The sequence below is a fragment of the Bradysia coprophila genome, unplaced genomic scaffold (genome assembly GCF_014529535.1).
Source record: "Bradysia coprophila strain Holo2 unplaced genomic scaffold, BU_Bcop_v1 contig_193, whole genome shotgun sequence".
NCBI classification, from domain to species: Eukaryota; Metazoa; Arthropoda; class Insecta; order Diptera; family Sciaridae; genus Bradysia; species Bradysia coprophila.
The window spans coordinates 2,496,096-2,519,995 of NW_023503456.1; the positions used below are offsets into that span (position 1 = coordinate 2,496,096).

At 36.0% G+C, this 23,900-nt stretch overlaps 2 protein-coding genes and 2 non-coding genes across 10 annotated transcripts in view; 2 read left to right on the forward strand and 2 right to left on the reverse strand.

Moving 5' to 3' along the window:
- Nucleotides 1-4,821: 4,821 nt before the first annotated feature.
- Trnas-aga lies at nt 4,822-4,904 on the reverse strand. The gene has a single exon. It is a non-coding gene; the product is annotated as a tRNA-Ser (tRNA).
- A 654-nt stretch (nt 4,905-5,558) lies between these two features.
- LOC119075248 lies at nt 5,559-6,904 on the reverse strand. Its single transcript, XM_037181647.1, has 3 exons — nt 6,659-6,904; nt 6,381-6,586; nt 5,559-5,959 (listed from the first exon to the last, which is right to left on the reverse strand). The coding sequence occupies exons 1-3, from the start codon at nt 6,865-6,867 to the stop codon at nt 5,646-5,648; spliced, it is 729 nt and encodes a 242-aa protein (XP_037037542.1). The 5' UTR covers nt 6,868-6,904; the 3' UTR covers nt 5,559-5,645.
- A 756-nt stretch (nt 6,905-7,660) lies between these two features.
- On the forward strand, nt 7,661-7,743 carry Trnas-aga. The gene has a single exon. It is a non-coding gene; the product is annotated as a tRNA-Ser (tRNA).
- A 2,597-nt stretch (nt 7,744-10,340) lies between these two features.
- LOC119075243 (regulating synaptic membrane exocytosis protein 1) overlaps nt 10,341-23,900 on the forward strand; it is a 72,717-nt gene continuing 59,157 nt past the window's right edge. For 2 of the 7 annotated variants that reach the window (XR_005087344.1, XM_037181640.1), the window contains exons 1-3: nt 10,341-10,592; nt 18,656-19,030; nt 19,120-19,324. Coding sequence is in view for 2 of the 7 variants with exons in the window: in XM_037181640.1 (XP_037037535.1) it covers nt 18,921-19,030; nt 19,120-19,324 (315 nt within the window). In the remaining 5 variants the exon portion in view is untranslated. The remainder of the gene's footprint in view (nt 10,593-18,655; nt 19,031-19,119; nt 19,325-23,900) is intronic. The other 5 variants (XR_005087340.1, XR_005087343.1, XR_005087342.1 and 2 more) reach the window with 4 other exon arrangements.

Genomic DNA, 23,900 nt, shown 5'->3' on the forward strand with positions numbered 1-23,900 from the left:
AGCTTTTTATAACAGTTTATAACAGAAATTCGCAAATTTGGCGAAATTCGAAAATATGACGAAATTCGAAAATTTAACGAAAATCGAAAATTTAACGAAAATCGAAAATTTGTCGAAAATCGAAAATTTGTCGAAAATGTGACGAAAATCGAAAATTTGACGAAAATCGAAAACTTGACGAAATTCGAAAATTTGACGAAATTTAACGAAAACCGAAAATTTAACGAAAATCGAAAATTTGACGAAATTTGAAATTTGACGAAAATTGAAAATTTGACGAAAATCGAAAATTTGACGAAATTCGAAATTTGACGAAATTCGAAAATTTGACGAAAATCGAAAATTTGACGAAATTCGAAAATTTGACGAAGAAAGTAATTCTCTATCTGCCACCATTCAAAAATATCTCCAAAACCCCAATTGACCCACCCATTTCCAACTTTCGACATTTTTCACATATGCCCCTCTGTTCTACTCGTAAAACTCTGAGACTTTGCCGAAGAAAGTAACTCTCTATCTTTCATAACCCAAAAAAATATTAGTCCTTTCATCCTACGCTCGAGTAGCTCAAAATTTGGTCACTCTAATCACTCTAGCTCAAGCGAATCTGCCCCGATTTTTTAAATTATTTTTTTTTTCGAATCGTGTTACGAATACCTTTCATTTGATGGGTCGCACGCCTCTGTAGGTTTCAATACAGCTAAGCTACAGCCGAAAACGCGTTCCCGACCCTCGAAAACCACACTCAGAAACCACTTCGAGGCCAATAAAACAAAATTCTGGTTTTTCCTGGGGTAATGGCGTATCACAATTTCATTTTTATGCCAACCCTGAGGTTCCTGCAAAATTTCATGGAGATTGGCTGACTAGTTTCCGAGATCGACCGTCGATAGATAGATAGATAGATAGATAGATAGATAGATAGATAGATAGATAGATAGATAGATAGATAGATAGATAGATAGATAGATAGATAGAAAGAAACATACAGAGTAAGTTGAAAGATTTTGATTGTTTGGGAAAAGTCAATTTGGTGTATTTTGTATGAAAAGTGACCAATTTCAAAACGATGTATCTCCGGCAATTTTAAACCTACATAGTCGAGTGATAGCTCGTTTTGCTCGTATTTGAAGCGCGAATAAGATAGAGTAGGATTTGTGGTGATACAGGCCAAAGGGTAGAAACTGAAATGTTCGGCTACATATAGTTGCCGCGTCTCAAAAAATTTTCTTCGTTCTTTTTTTGGAAGTTAGACTGCGTCAAGTCCTCCGCTAACGCTCCGGACATGATCTCGGATCATGCTTGCTAAAACACAAATAAACAGCAATGTATACGAGTGTTACCACTCCTAGAAAACTTTCTTGCTAAAACCGTTATAATTATACGCATCACATAGTCATGCATAATGAGGAAAAAATATAATCTAATTCCATGTTTGTTTTACCGAGAACCTAATTCATTAAAAAAGAACAATTGATCAGTGACGCGTGGCATTATGAAAATGAGTTTATTGTAATTGCTTTTGTGCCGTATTTTCTGAAATATCGCGTAAGTACAATTCCGGCAAAAGTTTAGTCATTCATAAATTACGTATTCATATGATGTACTACTTACCTTGCTGCCATTCGCTGAAAAACTTTTTTTTAATGTATTTTCTATAATATAAAGTTTAATGTTTGTTTGTTTGCTTGTCTCTCTATAAGATCCCAGACTGAAACTCCTGGACACTTGGCATACCAACTAATGCAGGAAAGTGAGGAAGAAAGCGCCAATTTGTTTTTTTTTGTACTTTCATGCGTTATTTGACGCGAGAATTTTGTTGAGTATTGGTCTTAGCAATCAAATTAATTTGTGTAATCATAGCAGTTCGACATAGAAGAAGTATGAGTCAGTCTAAATTGTACTTTTGATTTGGAGAACTTTCATTAAATTATTCCTTTTTTCTACCTGCTTTCGGCGCCCTCAACATGTAAAATCCATTACATAACTCTGGAGGAAAAGATGAAAAGTCTAATTTTTAGGTGTTAATCGACTTCAGTTACGCCTCGGATCAACAAAACTCACTTGAAAACTCTCATCTTCATCTTTTTATTCCTTTTTATGTAAAATACTATTAATTTTTCATTAATAAAATAATACCGAGCAAAGCCGGGTACACTAGTACTTATATAAATAAGAGTACATCCGCACGCATAAACAGCAATTATGTAAATTGTAGTGCAACCAAATTCATGGAAAACCATTATCAATTTTGTGTAACTGTGTGTTATGTATCAACAGGAAAAATGTGCACCGCACAGACGTCCCACATGTCTTCTTCAAGATTACCTTACCTTCAGATAGGTTCGCGCCACCAGCAATCTTTAAAAAAATAATTAGGGAATGTAACCGGGAGATTAAAACCGGGAAAACGCGAATAACCTGGTAAAAACAGACGAAGCATTGATGAAAATTTGCATTGTTTTAATTTTTGTTAAACGTCAAGAGTGACATTAGAACAATGCAAACTTTGATCGAAACAGATTCTCAATGCTTCGTCTGTTTTCAGACTTCTTACGTCCGGGATTTTTTTTGCATTTACCGATTAACCGCCCTTCAAGATTAAAGGATTTCTTAGTTTTCACTTTCCAATAATACCTCGACCTCGAATGAAAGTTTTCTTCTAGTTTAACTCAGGCTCTATAGCCAAAGCCAAAGAAACTCCGCGAAATCATAGAAAATCCTTTAAATCCTTGAAAATTGAAAAAAAAAATCCTTGAAAATTTATCCAACTAAAATCAAATCAATAGAATAATCCTTGACAATCCTCATAGGATCGTCTTTTTGAAAATCCTTTGTCAACGAAATTTGCAAATATCCGCTAGTTCGAAGCAATGAATTAGCTTTCACACTATAATAAGCTTCACAGTGACGTATATTCCATCAAAAGTCTTCAAAGAGTTTGCAATTCGAATTACAGTCACGGAATTTTGAAAACCGACTCATTTTCTGTTTCTGTGTTTGACTTGAGTTTTTGATTTCTTCATATAAAAATACATGCAAAATTGACAAAAAGCCAGTAAACCACAAAATGGAAACTGTGTCGGTTTTCAAAATTCCGTGATTGTACAAAAAGTCGATTGAGATGGACTATCCAACTTTTCGCGAAATCAGTCCAGTAATGTGTCTTGAAAATAGTTAAGTGGGAGCTCTGAATGCACACAGATGATTGAACTGACACGAAAGTGTGTACGCAACGCATTCCAAGCAAAAGTGCTTCGAATGACAGCTGCCAAATAGTCCTATTTTGTATGAAACATTTTTCAAGATTTTTTTACAGTGCCAAAATTTGTTCGCCTTCGGCTATGTCTGGAAACTTCTCACACTTTTAGTCCTAGGTACGAAATGTACTATTACCAACCTTTATACCTTTGTTCCTTTGTCACTTTGTTACAACGAAACTTTTGAATTTACCGGTGGATTTGGCTGAAATTTTCAGTGAATGTCAAGGACGTAATTTTAAGAAACTAATTTGAAGGAATTTTCATAAAAGCTTATAATTTCGGAGCTATGAGCGTTTTAAGCTATTGAACTATAGGACCCATAACTCATAAAATGTGGCAGATAGAAAGTTCGTTTAAAAGACAAAGTTGTATAGTTTCACATTCTAGTCGACACGTGTTTCATGGTTTCCCTAAAAAGTCGCTTATCTTGTAGCTATGAGCGTTTTAAGTGCGTTAAATTTTCGATTTTCGCCAAATTTTCGATTTTAATCAAATTATTGATTTTCGTCAAATTTGCAATTTTCGTTAAATTTTTAAATTTCGTCAAATTATCGAATTTCGCCAAATTTTTTATTTACGTCAAATTTTGGAATTCCGTCAAATTTTGGATTTTCGTCAAATTTTGGATTTTCGTCAAATTTTGGATTTTCGTCAAATTTTGGATTTTCGTCAAATTTTTGAATTTAGTAAAATTTTCGATTTTTGTCAAATGAAAGCTGGAAGGTTGAGATGAAAGAGAAAGTTATATAGTTTTGTAAGAAGAATATTTTCGTTCAAACTGCACAATTTTACCCGAAAAATTTTAAGAAAGAAAATTATAAAAAAATGCGTCATAACTGGCAGATGTTGAGAAAGGAAAATTTTCATAATTGTGATATATATTCTTTTAAAGAATGGAATTCAAACGGAAGAAAGCCAAATCATCTGCCACTTTTTGACGTAAATTTTGTTGCGTGTCAAATCTGTAAGCGTCACCTACACCGATATCAGTTCTTTTGTAAGTGGATAACAGGACTTGCGTCACACCTCCACTGTAAGTGGTTTTGGGCGATGTATATTATGTATTTTTTTTTAAGATTTTTCAAAATGGTGGAACACACTCCAATTTATTGAAGAATATTTGAATTATTCTTTCGGCAAAAAGTCGCAGAAATTTTTTGAGAATTTTTTTCACAATTTTCAGTTACAGCCATCCATCGAGAGATGTAAATTACAGACAAAACTCACCGTCATACCCAAAAACTCTCCCCTAGCGTGCTTTAGATTTACTTTCCATTAGAAAGAAGGCGTAACAAACAACAGGTGAAGTTGAAAAAAGTCAATACGAAAAGGAAGTTCCTGTTGGGCTCCAGTTAACAATTCCATTTTTGGATTTGGGTATGTGTACATCTCACATGCGTTGAAACCCGATGGACGAAAACAAAAATTGAACTTGAGATATAAATAAATTTTAGACCTACATCCAACTGTACGATTGTCACAAGTTTACGCAACCAATTCATGCTCATTTATTCAAAAATAAAAATAAAATAAAATAAAAAAGCATAAAATTGTTAACCGCAGACGGTAGGATTCGAACCTACGCTCCCAGAGGGAATCTGATTTCTAGTCAGACGCCTTAGACCGCTCGGCCACGTCTGCTTTTGCGGCGGACGCCATGCACACCACTTTAATGTGTTAGAGAGAGTAAAACCCTCTTAATAAATCGAAAAAAAAAACGGAGAGAGAAATTTATGTGAAGATGTGTGCAGAGCGACTCTCTCTACATTCATTCATTCATTGACCATTGGAGCAATATAGTGAGAATACATGTCGGTCAGTGTATAGTTCGTATAGGTTCAGTTGTCGTATTTATTATACCAAATCGATTTCGTCGTTGTAAATGTTGCTCATTGATTCGTTTTTGAAAATAGTTAGGAAATACATATCACAAATCCATCATCGCACACTGACTTTGGATTTTATAGGGTGGATCATACCTGATGGTAAATATGCAGGTTCTATTAAGATAATTCTTCTGAAGTTCCTGTTAATTTAAAATTCTATTCATCAAAATAGGCAAACTGCAAAGACATTTCATGGATATTTACCAGAGACTGGACCAGAGTGAAGTTATTTCACAGTAAAATAGAGCGCAAAGAATGAAGTACTGAAAACTGTAGCGCCCTCTACACTACAGGCCAACCGAGGTTTCCTGATAATGCTATTCCACGGATGTAGTTTCCAGGAGGGAATTAAGTTAAAAGCCGGAATAAGTCTTGAATAATTTGGAACAAGAAATTAACATTGGCCTAGACGATTTGATCGATCCAAGATCTGTATTTTCTTCCAATAAGTTCGATTCTTGTTTTGAAGTACTTAACATCTAACAACTGAATGATATCAAACGTCACATGGTGGTTTATCAGTTCCTCCTCCACCAATAATATCCGATAGGGTCAGTTTATGCAAATGTTGATTAGCAATTGGCCGCAAATATTCACTTATCATCTGTCCAATGTCAGTGCTATATGTATCGAGCATTTTTGGTAGCAACTCTTCGATCATCTTGTTAAAAACGAATGAAGCCTCGTCGGAACCTAAGATGCCAGCAATGTTCGAGCTCAGCGAATTTAACGCTAGCAAAGTCTGTAATTGTGTCATATCTAAATAGCCTTGGTGAATTCTTAGAAGCAGTGAGCCGCTTAGCTGTAAATCTTGGGAAAGTAGAAAACGTTTCGATTGGTTTCCGTTCTTGAGGAAAAATCCTTTTTCTAATTTGTAGAGCTGTTGGAGAAACTAGTCCGAACGAAGAAGATTCAACAATTTGATACTTTTTATGGTCTCGGTGCCCTGACTATGAAACACGCATCCGTTAGTCCCAATGACGGCTGCACCCGCTTCACAAGAAAGTTTGAAAAATAATGGGACAGTTATTGGTGCAGGGGATATCTCCGAATGGAGAAACCTCGATTTGCGTAATTCAAATTGTATAAATTTAGAGGTAGACGTTATTAGGACCAACGGATACGTAGTGTTACATTTGAGTGAAAGGAGCATTGTATGCATCGGAAAGACACACAGATATCATTTTCTATGTTCGGGCTAGTATCTCAAAAGCATCTGTACGTCGTATACCGTTCAATTCAACGGAAAATGGTCCGCTACCCCAGATTTTGATTCTACTCGAATACTGGCCGGTAATATTGTATTGACCTTGAATCAGTGTATGCGGTAGTGTGAAACCAAAGTCCAGTTTCAGGCGTAGAAGGCTAAAGTCGATTTTATCCACGACGAAGCTATTTAGATTGTCGATTAGAAGATCTTGCAGGAAACCATCGATTCTAAAATTTTAGAAATTAAGGACATGGGCTGAACCAAACTTTTCATTTTGGTAATTACGAAAGCCGACTCACCCAATGTTGGTGCTGTTGTTATAGGTAACATCGACAAATTGTTCACGAAACGGTACCAGACCAGGTCCTCCATTTATTCCGCAAGGCATTCGGCTACGAATGTCTTCAATTTTTTCCAGTAAAATTTTATTTATTGGATTTGGTAATGAATGGATCGGCGTCGCCTGGATAGACATTAAAATGAGACACGATAATGCGTAGTGTTTCATTGTTATTTTGTGTGTTTACGAGTGCAACTACTCAGAGAAAGTGTGCTGCTTTTGTTTCGAGTGTGCTGCTTATTTATATATGAAGCGTTCGTGATCTTATCGAAGTCTTATCGATTTCGAAAAAAGAAAAAATTTGTTCCAAATAAATCAAAAGGTTTCATCTTATGGACTATTCGCCCGAGTGTACGAGTAGCACAGAGAATAAAGTACTGAAAATTGTAGCGTCTCTACTGTAGGCCAACCGAGGTTTCCTGATAATGCAATTTCCAAGGGTGTAGTTTCCAGGAGGGAATTAAGTTAAAAGCCGGAATAAGTCTTGAACAATTTTGAACAAGAAATTAACATTGGCCTAGACGTTCTACAATTATTTATATTTCAAAAGCAAACATATCAACAAAACACCTGGCATCTTTACTCATTACATCGAAGAAATCTAATTTGGTATAAAGATAATACGAAAACACCGGTCGACCGACGACTGGTATAATTCTAAATAGCGCTTATGAATGAATGGATGCACAGACACAGAGAGTACGCACACAATTTTCTCTTTTATTATAATATTTTTGAGCATTTTTCTCTTTGTTCAGTATTTTTCTCTTCGCAATGGTGTGCATGGTATAAAATGTGTACCGACGTGTATTTTCACTAAAATGCTCCAATGAATGAATGAATGTAGAGAGAATCGCTCTACATAAATTTCTCTCTCTCTCTTTTTTCGTTTTATTGAGTGTTTTACTCTCTCTAACACATTAAAGTGGTGTACATGGCGTTAAATGCATTCGACGCAAGAGCAGACGTGGCCGAGCGGTCTAAGGCGTCTGACTAGAAATCAGATTCCCTCTGGGAGCGTAGGTTCGAATCCTACCGTCTGCGGTGGCAAATTTTATTTTTAGTTAATTTTAATGAATAAAATAAAAGTAAAAAATTGATGAAACTTACCTGTTCTTCTTATGAATTAGTCAGGTCCATCGGCAAATTCAAAACTACCACTCGATTCTTCTTATTACAGTGATTACAGTGGTTTTAACATTCGTATAGTTTTTTGATTGCTTACCACGACATTTATTCCCTTGACTGAAAGTTAGGGTCTTACGCCGGCGGAGAAAAATGTGATTCGCAATGATGAAATGTTATGACAAACGTTAAATATGGGTAACAATTTTTTGTTGAGACGATAGCTTGAGTAATTCTCAACCAATTTCGATTAATCTTTTTTTACAGTGCATGGAATTAATTTCCCCAGATTAAGTTCGAAGATGGGCTATGTGGGACTGAGGGCCTGGAAGCTATTTTTTCCTTTTTCGAAACTGTTTCCTTTGGAACAATATTTACGTCTTAAAGATCATCTGAAAAGGTCCCATCTTTTGGGTGGGTCAGTTCCCTTGACTGACAATTTTTGTAATGTAAAATTTGATCAGCTTATTTTTCATTCTTAAACTTCCTAAGTATCTTAAATAACTATCGCCGATACAATAATTTAGTTTTTGATATGCTATAAACTAACTTCAATCTGTGATGAGTTGTCAAAGAGTAAACACCTCTGCGAAATCAAGGACATTCAGTCGATGATTGGCTGTCAAAGAGTAAACATCTCGGCCTAAACAATGGTACACTTCAGTCGATGATTGGCTGTCAAAGACTAAACATCTCTGACAAAACAAGGACATACTTTAGTCGGTGATTGGCTGTCAAAGAGTAAATATCTCGGCCTAAAAAATGGTACATTTCAGGCGATGATTGGCTGTCAAAGAGTAAACATCACTGACAAAACAAGGACATATTTCAGTCGGTGATTGGCTGTCAAAGAGTAAACATCTCTGCCAAAACAATGACATACTTCAGTCGATGATTGGTTGTCAATGCATGCCACATGCGACGCAGATTTTTGTTGTTTTCAGTCAATCTTTTTTTTGTAAAAATTATTTGGCAGATGATGAGGAAAACTAAGCCAGCTTGTTTGAACTACTTGGGTGCACAATTTAATTTTTGCGTACCGAAGCTGAAAGCGTCAACTCTAGCGATATCATTCATTTTAGATATTGTACTACAAAGACTGCGTCACACTTTTCTCGTAGAAATTTTGAAAGGATTTCACTCGTTTTGGAAGTTTTAGGTTAAAAATCTGACGAAATTTCACAAAACTTGACGAAAATCTAAAATTTGACGAGGTTCAAAAATTTGACGAAAATTGAAAATTTGGTGAAAATCAGCTACACCGAAAGTGACCAAATATTTCCAGTTGCCCAACATACCCCGAAATTGCCCAAATTTTTCTAATTACCTACATGGTGGGTTGTGGGTAACCATAATATTCAAAAGCTTTGAATTTTGAAATTTCGACCAAATTACAACCAACTTCACAAAATCATCACAAAATAGCTGTACATTTTTATATGTTCCGAAAATTAATTAATTAATTAATTACACAAAATTCTGATTTTTCCTGGGATAATGATGAATGAAACTTAAGTTCTTATGACCTGACTAAGGTTCCTGCAAACTTTCATGGAGATTGGCTGCGGGTTTCCCGAGATCAACCATCGATTGGTAGAAACATACAGAGTAACTTGAAAGATTTTTATTGTTTGGAGAATGCATTTTTCATGCTGAAAACGCAATATATCCGGTTCCCGAGCACTTTGGTAGGCGTATGATAGATAATTTTCTTTGTATTTCAAGTGACAATAATTTAGTTACGATGTTGGACATTTTGGCGAAAATAGAATTCTCGCATATACATAGTTGCCGCGCCTCAAAAAATTTTCTTCGTTTTTTTTTGGGGGTTAGACTGCGTCAAGTCCTCTGCTATCGCTCCGGACATGATCTATTTTTTTTTTTATTATTATTTATAATAGAGCCTAATAAAGTACTTTGCACCTCGGTTGCATAATAGTTATTCAGTTATTATAGTACTTCACACCGAGATTCATACAACGTTTTATGTAGCAGTTTCGAACATTATGATCTCGAGTTGCATAAATTACTATTTCCACTATTTCCATCAAAACCAAATTCTTACATAAATTATCGGCATTGTTCAAGAACAAAAATTCTAAAAAAGATTCTTTAGTTTGGGAGACTTTTAAGTTGTTCATATAAATAGCTTTTCCAGAAGGAATATCGGTTTTCCATTTCTCAGAAAAATTTGTGTTCAATTTTTTTTCCATTAAACACAAGCTGAGCCGTTTTTGACGACACAAGGTCCTGGACTACTAATGAAAATTCAAGAAAAAATTCTCAGAAAATTTACTTTCACTTTTCACCCCGACTTTCCTTACCATAAAAAGCTGAAACAAAGCCTTTTCAAAAGATATAAATCCAAAAACCACAATGCAAACTAAAGGTGCCGCACCCCTGGACGAACAATGTGTTTGTGTGTGTGTAGGAGGAAAAACAACCTAACAAAACGAAAAAAACCCTTCTACAATCTGGTACATCGAAAAGCTCTGCCGTCAATTTTTCCAAGTAAAACTTGGAAAAAATCAATACTGCTTGTGTGACGTCAAGTAAACGAACGAAACGACACACACCAAAGTTTCACCGAATTAAACGAAAAAAAGAAGAAATTTGTTACGACTTGTGCTTAGGGTTTTTTGTGATATTTTCGGCAGAAAAAATGTTTAAAACTAGAAAATTTCACGCGCAAAACAATGTCCGTACGTATGCGGATCGATTCGTGTAACAGACGTGCCATTTTACAAAAGTTTTCTGTGTAAAAAAGTGTGAGTAAAAAGTTTTCTCGTTGCGGACCATTTTCACACAACACTGTCAGCCATATCATTGTGCTCGCTTTCTCGATAAGGATTTTCTTTTTGTTTTTGATATTTGATTGATATTCGAGTAGAGTTTTCACCTATTACAACCGTGTATGCAGGCTGTCTTAAAATGATGCTCGCAAATTGTTTCTTAATTGAAGTAGGAAGAATTGAAGAGAACTGTGTATATATCAATGAATATCGCATACAAATGGACAGTGATAAATTGTTTAAAGAAAAAGGAAAGCTGTGTGTGTCTAAGCGAATTCTATTGTGTGTCTGACCCAATCATCGTTTTTTCAGTGAAATTATGTGCTCTAATTTGTTTACCGAAATATTGTACAAATTGACATGGATTTGTTTTTAAACAATTTCCCACCCGCAAAAATAAATGTGTTCTAACCACGGCGATGATATATTTCTGAAACGCTCAAATGTTTTCCAAATTATCACGAATTTCGTTTTTAAAAAGTTAGTTATAATGCTACACGATCAAATGTGGATTTTGTTTTCATTTTCTTTATTTCTTATTAATTAATCTGTTAATTAGTAATATTTTTTGGCAAATGAAAATTAATTATCACTTGCCACAGAATTGTCGAATTTATTTTTTGATTATTAGTCGATCAAAATGCAAAATCGAACATAATTAATGTATAGTCAAATGTAGCGTGCGAAAGTGTCATGGCCTGTGCGAATGCAGACTTTTCTTAGCGATTTTTTTTGTGTTACCCCGATTTTTTTGCTAGAGGTTAATGCCTGCAATACCACACTGTTACTTTTCGGTATAGAGTGCAAAGACCAGTAGTTCACAATTAACTTGAAACCCATTTTATTGTTCCGATGAGTACTTTCTTGATTGTTTTTTTTATCAGCCCCTGTTCGACTCGTTTTATTTTTTTATTTTTTAAGAAATCGAAATTTAGACAACAACGTTAGAAAATATTTCTATTGACGCTTGGCAATCACTTGTCCCATTTTACGACTTTCAAACATTTTTCATTCTGAAAGTGGCAAATTGATTTTTGTTGATCTTATCTTCGGAATTACTAATTCGACAAAAGAAAAACTTTTTTTTTGTCATCGAATTGAACAGATTGAACAGCTGTGCTTCCATTACACTATTACATTTTGATTTTATTCAGATTATGAGGCCATGTACAATGGTATACACATCCAATTTATGTCTGTGAAAAAAAAAAATTGTTTGGACATGCGCCGATTAATTGTATTTTCTTCTTCCAATAAAATTTTGTTCGCTTTACCAGCGGGTTCATACAATTAAGATTTCAGTGACCCTTTTTCGGTGTTTAATTTCAATGTGTCGAAATCGCTATCCAACAATTTGAACTGAACAAAAAGGAGGAAAATCAGTTTTTCCAATCCCGAAAGAACATCTGAAATCCGTCTCATCAATCTATGCATAGCGACGAATATGTTTTCTGGGTCGCTGTCCTCTATTGTGAAATAATGTGGAATATAAGTGGGATGATATGTGTGCACACTTCTTTGTTTTAGTCTCTCGATGATTTTCTTCGATTTTTCGGGGTGTACTGCGAAAACTAAATTGATAAAATCGATCGGTTGTAACACACCGAAACAGTTGTTGAGTTAGCATGTGAAATCGGAAATTGTGATAAAAACTGTGGTCATGTTCTTCATTGTCGGCACCAGTTTTTCGTAAAATATTCAGAAATTGACTTTAATTGACTATCGAGACGCGGTGAAACTAATGAGGCAGTTGGGTCATTTCCATCAGTGGAGATGATAAAGAGTTTGTGAAAAATGTGTTAGCCAGTACAAATACCGGTGCTACATTGTTAAATCATGTGATTTTCTTCTTTGTTTCGATAACTTACAGTAGTTGGTGGTGTTGATGTACAAAGTGTAAAATTAGCGAGTTTCATTCATTTTCCCGTTCACAATGTACAACACTACCAACAGCCATTAAGTAGCGAGTATCCTATGGATAATAACCTTAAATTTCATCAACTAAGATATCAAAAACTAATGGAGGTGGGACAAAAGTATTTTCCATTCGAATTTCGTACACTGCTTTTGGAATACACTTCTTGTGTGTAGGTGATTTCCTCCTATGTTTGTGACCATTGTGTTGAGTCGCGAAATTTTCCTGATACAGGAATTATGTACAGTAGTGCGTTAATGGATTTTCATACACACACTAGTGCGTAAAATTGACGTTTCGCAACATGAGGATACTGTTGTTCATATATATTTCGCAATGTAAATAAAAACTTCTTTACAGTTCAAAGTGATAGACAACAGAACAAGCCTAAATCAAACGTTGATATGACTAGTACGAATTACGATTCCAACACACTTCCTTAATGCGTACGGTCATATCAAAACAATAATGGGAAAGTCCCTTAAACTGATCAATTCGCTTCAGTTAAAAATTTCAAGGCAAATTACGTAAAACAACTACTTCACTGTCTTCAATAATTCAAAATCCTTTCGATACTTTAGAGTCTACTTCTCTTCTTGTAGAATAATTCGGCGTTCTCTGTTCTACTTCTCTTCTTGTAGAACAATTCCATTCGTCTGTTTCGCGTTCTTCGTGTTTCTTCGTAGTCTTTCGCCATGTGACCCCTTTCACCGCATGTATGACAACGAAACCTAAACGCTCCATTTTTCGACGATCTTACCATCAATGCACCACCGCGACTTTTCTTCGTAGCTAGTTTCGGGTCTTGTAGAAGCAATGTCTTCACAGAATCCAACGTCAATTTCGCAGTTGAATTTTCTATTGCCATTACTAGCGGTTTACATTCGATCGGTAGGCCCGCCAACATTAGTGATGCCAGCAATTCATCGTCCAGTTTCAATCCGGTTTTTGTTACTTTGAGTGACGTCATCGTCAATCGATTTATATAATCCTCCACTGAGTCACATTCTTCTAAAGATAATTGAACCAATTCCTTCAGTAGTTCGACTTTGCGACACAATCCGCTGTCTTCGAATGCTTTTTGAAGATTATCCCATGCGTCCTTTGCTGTTGCGGTATCAATGATGTACGACAAGATACTCTCATGCAAATTTATTGTCGACCATGCTTTCAGATCCGTTTCTTTGTTGACTGCACTCGCATTTTCTTCCAGTTTTGTCTGAGTACACGTCCAAAAACCTTTGATGACTAGAAACGATTTTGCGTACACTTTCCACGTATCATAATTGTGTCTTCCCATCAGCTTCGGTACTGATCGATTCGTGCTCGATTCTTCACCTAACATTTTGTAGACCAGCGATGTTGTCACAATTCAATCTGAATATTTCCCAGGAATCTCAAAACATCCATTCACGAAAATCAATTTAGACGATTCACTTGATTCTTACATTCACTTTTCGACTTTTATTTAATGCCAACTGGGCTGCCATAACCTGTTGTTCATATATATTTCGCAGTGTAAATAAAAACTTCTTTACAGTTCAAAGTGATAGACAAGAGTGATTTATTCGATGACAAGTTCAACTTACATAAAGACAACAGAACAAGCCTAAATCAAACGTCCATATGACTAGTACGAATTACAATTCCAACAGATACCGTTACTCTACATAAAATAGTTTTCCTAACTTGGTGAGCATAAATTTAGTTATTTAAGCAACAAGAATCGTATGAAGGGGTATCATCGCACTAGATGCCGATTGTCAGCCCGAGGCGAAAGCGAGGTTGACACATACACATAGACACATTGACACTATGGTGCACTTGTAATTTTAGCGACAACAAACATCGGTAAAACTCGCTAAAACAGTCTCTTTGCACAAGTTAGGCACAACGTTTTTCGTAATTTTACGCTTCTCTAATAACTATTTCCTAACTTGTGTCTCAAATGAAATTTTGCGAATATGATGTACTGTCTCGTCCTCGCAACGTTCGTGATCTCTTGGGGATTTTTCTTTTTCACCTGTTTCTCCACTATGTTATATTATAGATTGCAAAAGAAATGCACTCCATTCTTCCGTTTTTCTCACGTTCAGTTCTTTTAGCTCGCTGTTCGTGCCATAACTTCATTTTACCAAATTAATAACCACAGAATCATTCTTCTCATTTGGCGGTGGTAATCGGTTTATCATTGTAATATCCGGCCCAGTATAGTTATTGATTGTATGTACATTATATAGCAGTTTCCCATCAGCTCATTATTTAAAAAATATTTTGTGCGATATGCAATGACTGCAAGTCTAACTGAATATAGAGTGACATTTTTCCGATGATGATGCGAAACCATTATCTGACTCATAAATATAGGTCAACGCATTACTCTGTCTCGACAAAGCCCATTTTCAACGTGTCGTCGTTTCCTCTTTTAGTTCCAGACTATATTCAAAGAGCTATTTATTGCAGTTTTGCTATATTAGCATTCCATGTTGAATTTCTCGATTTACTTCATTACTTCTCAGTCAGTGCATCTTGTTAGAGTTAATTTCGTACCGTTGTTCCGCAGAAAAATAACGGGGTATTAAGTGTTACTTTGTAACGTTAGAAAAAAGACGACATGGTTTATAGGGGTAAATTGGCAGCTGTTATCAGTTCACTTTTGATCACTTTCGTTAACTTTTGTTCAACTAAAGTGAAATAAAGTAATTAAAAGCAAAGTTGGCCTCAAGATGAACTTATCGAAAACAAAAGTCATGACCAACATCGGGGGCGATAGAGAAATCAAACTTGGTGACACTGTCATTGAACGAGTCGACAGCTACGTATATCTAGGACATAAACAGAAGTTAGGTCTGGACAACCAGACTGCAGAAATAAGACGTAGGATTGGTCTTGCATGGGCAGCGTTCGGAAAACTCAGACTAATTTTCAAAAGCAAAATGAATAAAAGTCTGAAACGCAAAGTTTTCGACACTTGTGTCCTTCCAGTGCTCACTTATGGAGCGGAAACGTTAACTTTAACGAATGCATCCGAAGATAAATTGAGAGTGACACAAAGAGCCATGGAACGGAGTATGCTTGGAATAACACTCAGAGACAGAATGACGAATCAATGGATTCGACAACAAACCAGGGTCGTTGATGTCATGGAAAGAATAGCATCTCTGAAATGGAGCTGGGCGGGACATATTGCAAGAAGAACAGACGAACGTTGGACCAAAAAGACCATGAACTGGCGACCATATAAAAGACGAGCTATAGGTAGACCACCAGAGAGATGGACAAACGGAATTAAGAATATTGCAGGTACAAACTGGCAGCAAATGGCAATGGATCGTACGAAATGGAAAGAAGTTGGAGAGGCCTACATCCAGCAGTGGATAGAAACCGGCTGAAAAAGAAGAAGAAGAAGATTACTGTTGTCAGCTGTCAATTTACCCTTGTAGACCATCTAGTCTTTTTTCAACTTAATCTATTGCAAATTCAATGCGAAAAAGTTCGAATGGTTCGAACTCAGGTTCAAAATCTAGCCAATTTTTCAAATTTTTGTTTTTCCTTTGTTATTCCCTTGACTGTAAGTCATGGGTTTTACAAAAGAAAATACACCGTACGTAACACGTTCACTATGATTAAAAATGTATGGAAATGTGATGAAAAAACGTTAAATGTTAAAATTTTGTGCCCTTTGTTAACACGATAACTTGAGTAAATCTCAACCGATTTTCAAAAACGTTTTTTTATTCGACGAAGTAGTGAAATCCTCAGGTCAAGTTCGAAAATGGGAGGAATCGGTGCAACCATCTGTGGTAGTTCTCGAAAGAAGCCCTTTCTGCTCTTTGTTAACACGACAACTGGCGTAAGTCTCAACCGATTTAAAAACAAAATGTTTGGTGGAGAATGGAATCAATTCCTGAGGTTAGGTTCTAAGATAGATTATGTTGGTCTAACGAACAAGCTGATGTTGCTAGCAGAATTTTTGCATCTATTTCAATAGTTGCCATGAATGTAGCAATTGAATTCAAACATCACAGTAACGTTTGTAACGTGTCCATTGTAATAAACGCTTTTACGCTTATACGCAATATCGTAGATGATTTTATTAATTTTTGATTGAAAATTAATTAAAAAACCAAGAGTGCATTAAATTTTCGCATCTCAATATCTATGTCGCAGCACAAAAAAAAAATTTCAATCTAAATTCCTAGCTACAATAAAAGAATATATCGTACGCCGTCCCCCTTTCCCACATTGACTTTTTCCATTCGTCTATTCTCTTTCTCTTCCACTTTGAATTTGTATAAATTCGCAGAAAATTTGCCAAGCTTATTTTCTTCGCAAAATTCATTCAAATTCGCTACACAAAGTCCATTCATAAAATAGTTGTGCTACTGTATTAATGCCAACAATGCTTGGCCAAAATTGTCGAATTACATGTTTCTTTTGGGATTTTGTTTAAGTTTTAAGTTCCATTTTCATTCTCCCACGCCAAAATGATTGAAAAATGTTGACATAAAATGTATGACTTATCTGTCAAATATTATGGAAGCTCAGTGTAAACCAAGGTAGATATATGGGCGGAGGTAATGCCATGCCATATATAACCGAATCAGATGTGCAGTGGCACGAAAGTTCGTTATAAACGCTATAAACACAAGTAAATCATAGTCAACCATTTAAAAAAAGGTGTCATTAGGATCGAAGTATTGTGCTAGGCCGCGTGTCTGTATGGCATTACCTCTGCCAATATATTTACCTTTGTGTAAACCTGAAGAATGAGTATACAGTTTCTGAAAAATGTTTGAAAAATGACTGGAAAATAGCATACCGTCTGGCATACACTTTTTGGTAACTTTGTAATTCCACATATTTTTCCGCCATTTGGCTATCTGATCATATTGTGCAAGCATTTTGTAGTGGTCGATTTTGTATGTATTTTTCACGGACTTTGTACTCATCTTATCAATCACGAGACCGTGCAAAATACATGTAAAATGTCTGAAAAATAAGCGTTTACATCAAGCATGAAAAATATTTGACATATGGCTCACATATTTTATGTCAACATTTTTCAATCATTTTGCATGGGTGTCTATGTAAGTTTGACAGTTATGTCACAAGGACATTTCCGCGTGACGTATTCAGTTTTGTATGCTTGCTACACCCGTAGCACGAGTGAATCGTATTTTCGTGTTCAGTGGACCATTCTGCATCGAACCTACCCGCAGACCTTAAAAAATTAAAAAAAGGTTGCAAAACGCTACACCCTATTCCTCAACTCGAAGTAGTCCAATTTTTTCTATTTTTTTCAACTGCTCATATCTCAGTGAATTTGAAAGCCAATAGGACCAATAAGCCCCGAAAGTACATGACATTAGCTTCTAACGACACCACACACGACTTTTTACGTTTAGTGTACCTGGAGAAATTTCCATAAGAAATGTTGTAGATTTTTGATCACCTCCCACTGGCCACACAAGCGTCGAGGACTAATTTCGAAAGTAGTTTTGGCTTCTGGGAATACCTACCTTTCTAGACACATTTAAGAACGTCCACTGGAAAATGCGTCGGATTTCAGCAGGCTTTTTTTTCAAAAGAATCCTTCTTTAAGGCCTTCTCCAAGCGAAAGTTTACCATCACATAGCAGTGATCCATTACAGAAAGAATATTTTCGGCTCATTTTACGTGATTTTTTTGTAATCAATTTTCGCGTGAATAAATTACTTAATGGTTACGTCATCATGACATAAAATATATGGGTGAAATCGTGAAATGTCAAAACTTCACGAAATTACAATTAGCTCGCATAGTATGCATTTCTTGTAGGTGAAAGCACGGGTTTTCAGGGGGTATAATGTACCAATGCATGTAAAGAATGCGAGAACCAATTCACTACTCTATACCTACGAACCATAACGGTTTATCATTCTAAACTCGAATACTAAAGTTTTACAAGTTTTTCCGAATGTAGGCGCAAGATAGGAGGTTCAAAAAGTGCGCTAAAAATTGGGAAGACCCTTTTTCCTATTTTATGTCCTTGTTCTATCCATTTCACACGACATCACACACAATGATAATACCGGCGCTATTGGTACTCCGGAAACTAATGAAATTTGCAATTAAAATTTAGATTATAAGACCACATGCCGGTTTGAATGAATTCAGAGGCGGAGCAAAAACACATTCGCGATAAATATTGAAAATAATTTAAAATCCAAAAAAAAATTCAAAAATTCACAACAAAAATAATGTTTCGTGGAAAACTGTAAAAAAATGTTAAACGACGATCAGTGTGCGTGCTACATGTGTATGTTGTGAAATTTCCAGTAACAATCTGGTGTGTGCCACGCGTGCAAACGGGAATTTAGCGTTAATTTTCCGGCAACCAGATTAAGATGGCCGACATGCCCGATTTATCGCATCTGACCGCTGAAGAGCGAGCTATCATCGAGGGTGTGATGATGCGCCAGAAACAGGAGGAGGAACGAGAAAACGAGATAATGAGGTAAGATCGAAAACTTTTTTTTTTAAATTGTCGATGACTGGTGGAGTGATCCCAACTAACTTTTTGCGTTCGATGGTCGTCGTTTTCAGGCGAAAACAAGACGAAGTAGCAGTGCTCGAAGATACGATACGGCAACGATCGGAGCAGCAAAAGAAAGCTGGAGTGGAATTAGACGCAACGTGCCACATTTGTTTGAAGACCAAATTTGCGGATGGTGTCGGACACATATGCCACTATTGTAATATTAGGTGTTGTGCGCGATGTGGAGGAAAGGTCACCTTGCGTAGCAATAAGGTACGTGAGCAGTGAGCTTTTGTATGGCGGCTTTTCTTTAAATCTATAAAAATGTAAAAATATCAAAAGCCTAGATCGGCAATCGAAAAATGAAACCTCTACAGTTAACCATATTGTTAGCGTCATTATCGTTAGTCTAACCCGTCTAACCCGTCTAACAATTATCATAGATTTTCCGAAAATTACGAAAGTTTTGAAGGCCTTAGGACTACTACAAAAACGAAAACTGTGCTAAAAGTGGAGGGGGAAAATCATTGAAATCGGATTGGCTGTACCGAAATGCGGAATCCAAAAAACCATAAACGACTGAACGTCTTTGATGAACCGCCCTTACTAATTTAAAGCGAGTCCAAATCATATAGTGATTTAAGATTTAACCTTAAGGTAGCCTCAAAGTCATCCGTTTTGATTCCACATTGTCTCCACTTTGCTCTATTGTATGAAATGTCAACTGTCATATACATTGTACACGAAGACAAGACGGAATGAAAATGGATGGTGAACGTGAATTCAGACTTACTTTGCAACAACAAAACTCAATGAAAAGTTTACTTCCTTAGGAACATCAGCTAACAAGACCAAACTCAATCACTCTTGAATTATTAAATTTTTGCGACTTTGAAAGACGGATTTTAATGATAAACTTAAATGACAACTGTTCCAATTCGATTCAGACAGGCGAATGACCGCTTTCAGGCCATGTCGTTCAGTCAGGCAATGTTGTCGTTGACTTCTTCGATGATAATAATATTTTTGATCACATTGAGATGCTGCTGCGCAACAATGATCTCGGAGTTATCCGTTATCCCCAAAAGAATTTTTACCTATTTTCTAGATGGGAACAAATTTTCAAAATTTTTGAACCCTTCATTGAAGAATCAAATCCATGAACAAAATCGATCTAATGTTCTGGGATTTAATAGAAGCCACTCCATGGGTGGAATTGGTGTCATGTACAAATTTAGGATTAAATAAATTTAATTTTTATTGTATTTAATGGCTGATAAAGGGTTGCATTCATAAGAAGGGATCTGGTTTTCATGCTTCGAAGAATGTTTTGCGTTGATTCAATTTGAATCATTGAAAATAAGTGGGTAAAAGTGCAGCAACCTATTGCTCCCACATAACGGACTCATCCCTATTCTTTTCTTTTCGAAATCGTCAACCCACACAACAAGTTTCTTATATAATTTAAAGAAGGAGCGAAGGAGTAGACGAACACAAAAAATATGGTTTGGCTAATAGTTTTTTAATTGACTTTTAATGAATTGAAAAGCAATTTCAAATTTATTTATTTTTTTGCCATGTCTTCATTCTTCGTTTATAAGATAATGGTTCTTGGCATCGCATCGGCATCAGTGAAAAAAAAGTGTTACATATTTTCCAACCATACTGAATCGGTTCCATTATAGGAACCAACCATAATCATATATGTGAAAATGCAAAGTTCATAAAATACAAAATCTGAAAATGAAGAAGAAGAAAAGCACCACACAAAATTCAAAGTGAATCACCCGAAAATTATATTCCTCAAAATGTTATAAGAATAGTAGTGTGTATATATATGTGTGTGTGTTGTAGTTCAACATATTTCACAACAGCTATATTTTCCTGGAGCCATGCCAAACCAACTTATCATCCCCCATTTTTTCTTTTTTTTTGCTCTTCTCTAAATACATGTACATGAAAAGCGTTACATATAGTCAGACGTGTGGTGCTTTATATGGAAGTTTATTTCAATATTGTTATAATGATGGTCGTGTTATATCAAAATATTTTAAATTACGTAACTCGAATATCTGAGCTAAGTTTGTCTCTCATTTGTTAATAACTTCGAACATTTGATAGAAATTTTGGCGCCACATGATTTACGCTGATAAAAATAACTGAACGTCTACGTATACGAGAAGTTTAAAAGTGAAGTCGTTCGATCAAATTTAATCTGGAAGTATACTACTCACAAAATCTTAGGCAAGGGCGGCAAGAGCCCGGCGCAGGATGCTGGAACTGTTTAAGGCGATGTAATGAGAATTGAGAAATAGAACATTTTGAAAGTAAAAGCACCAAAATTTTCTCGCTCGCTCCGCCCAAGATAATTCCATCACCTTACAACAACTGTTGCCCATGGCACTGGAATCGATAATTCGGCCCTGATCTTATGAACCCTTTACATGGCGTATCTTTGAAAAAGGAATTACTAAAATTTAGTCCAGGTCCTTGTGTCGTAAAAAAGGGCTCCGTGCGCCTTAAGTTCTTTAAGATTTTTCTTTGTTCCATGTGTTTTGCCACGAAAAGTTGTGGAACAATTTTTTTTCCGGAAAATGGAAAATCGTTTTTCCGGCCGGAAAAGCCATTCATATGAAAACCTTCAAAGTCGAATATCTCCGAAAATACAATGTTTTTTTGAAAAATTTCTTCTGTTCTGAAAGTATGGCTCATTACCGATATTTCATGGAAGAACTTTTTTCAGAGGAGTTGGAATGGAGTCGTTATTAGGGTTCACCTAAAAAGTGTCCCGGAAAATTCATCAACTTTGAAGCCATTTTCCCTGGCCATTTCGAATTTATTTTTCATAAAAGTGGTGTCATTCGAAAGCTACATTCAAGTACTTCTGATTTCAGCCGGCCGGGCATGATCCATGTTCGGGAGCCTGAGATATGACCTGGGAAAGTCATGTATGTCCGTCCATATAAGGATTTTTCAAGTTTTTTCTAGATCAATAAAAGATAGGTAACTATAATTTGGGATACTAATTCCAGTGTTTCTTATACATACAACTCGTCACTACTTCCCCTCTCCTTGATTTCGGTTCAAGGATTATGGGAAGTTCCATATTTGGGATGTTATTGATGGTTTTCCCTATTAGAGGTGTGCGCCGGTTCAGCTTTTGTTCGGCGGCGGCTGTAAACATTTTTCAGAGTATCGGCGGCGGCGTGAATCGACTGAAGTTTTTTTTCGTCGGCTCGCTTCGGCGTAATACAATTTTTAACCGGCGGCGGCGGCGCAAAAATCGGCGCTATATGGCGAATTGTTATTACTTTTCGGAAAAGTTTTTTCGCTTCACTCTAGATTTATAATATTTCATTTGAAGACCATTCCTAAATATTCAATTTCTTGTTTAGACAAAAACCGGTTCAAGACATTCTCAGTGAAACTAATACCTCAGAAACCATTTTTTAATTCATCTTGTTGTTACTCAAATTTCAAATAGCTGCTACCAGAAAAATTGGACATACAAACGGAAAAATAAGTAATTGATTTTCTATTAAACTTTATGTAAAAAGACCACCAATGTTCCACCAGTTTCAAGTTCTCAAAATCCAAAATGTACATAAAGTATCCGAAAAAGTCTCGATTTTCCAATCAGCTACATACCAGCCGAAACTCAAACTTATTTTGCCAGATTTTTCGAAATCTTTACTAGTTTCAAACTTTTTCATGGTCAATAAAGAAGAAAGTTGAAAAATCTGTCAGTTATTAATTGGTGATATAGAATTACCAAAATATTATTTTCTCTTTTTATCAACATCAACGTATACGAGCGCAGCGAAGGAGTTGACTTTACACGCGAGTCCATTTTTCACAAGATACCATCACTTATACAGATTTTTCGAATCATTAGTCACGTATTAGTTGTCTACCATGCGTTCTCATTTTGGACACATGCAATATGTTGGTTATCCTCACTCAATTCTATTGTGTTTTTTGATAAAAATTTATTTTTTCTCGTACTTAGTGTAACAAATTCATTCCCAATTACCTCTACTTTGCGCCGAAAAATGAGGAAAAAATAAACCGGCGGCGCAGCGGCGGCGCAGTGTTTTATTTTTACCGGCGGCGGCGCAATCGGCTGAACAATTAAAAAATTTCAACCGGCGGCGGCTGAATTTTTACTGAAATTTTCGGCGGCGATCGGCGCAACTGGCGCCGGCGCTCACCTCTATTCCCTATGAAAATATTTCTTTACTTTACGAAAGCATTTTCGTGTGACATAACTATTTTATTGGTCCCGTTCCAGGATGAAATAATTTTTGTGACTGTCTATGGAGTAACCCATCCAAAATAATGTCGAATCCTTACGTTTCTAGCTCTTCTTTGTTCTAGACACTAGACAGACATTTCTCACGTTTTTGGCAATTTTTTCGGCTTACATTTGAACTTTTAACAAGTTTGAAGTCACCAGAGGTCAGTTCCTAAAAATAAGTCACGTCTTCATGGTCCACTGTCTTCCCTAGCCCAGAACTATAGAATTACATGGAATGTTCCAAAATAGTGGAAAATCGTAGACTGGGTCCGCGATTTCGTATTTTTTTAATGGACAGCAGTACGTTTCAAAGTTTGTCCTAACTTATAAAAAAGGCAGAGTTCCCAAAACTCTGACCTGAAATGTCACGGAATTACTTCGCTGAAAATAGGTTTCGATGCTTCAAGTTCAAAAATAATTTTTAACACTTTTCAGCTGGGGGCTCAGTTTCTAAGAATTTGTTTACCTTTCACGGGCACAAATGCGGCCATTGTTTTTAATATTTCTTACAAAGAGCGTAATGTTCCATACACGAAAATAAATGTTCAATCC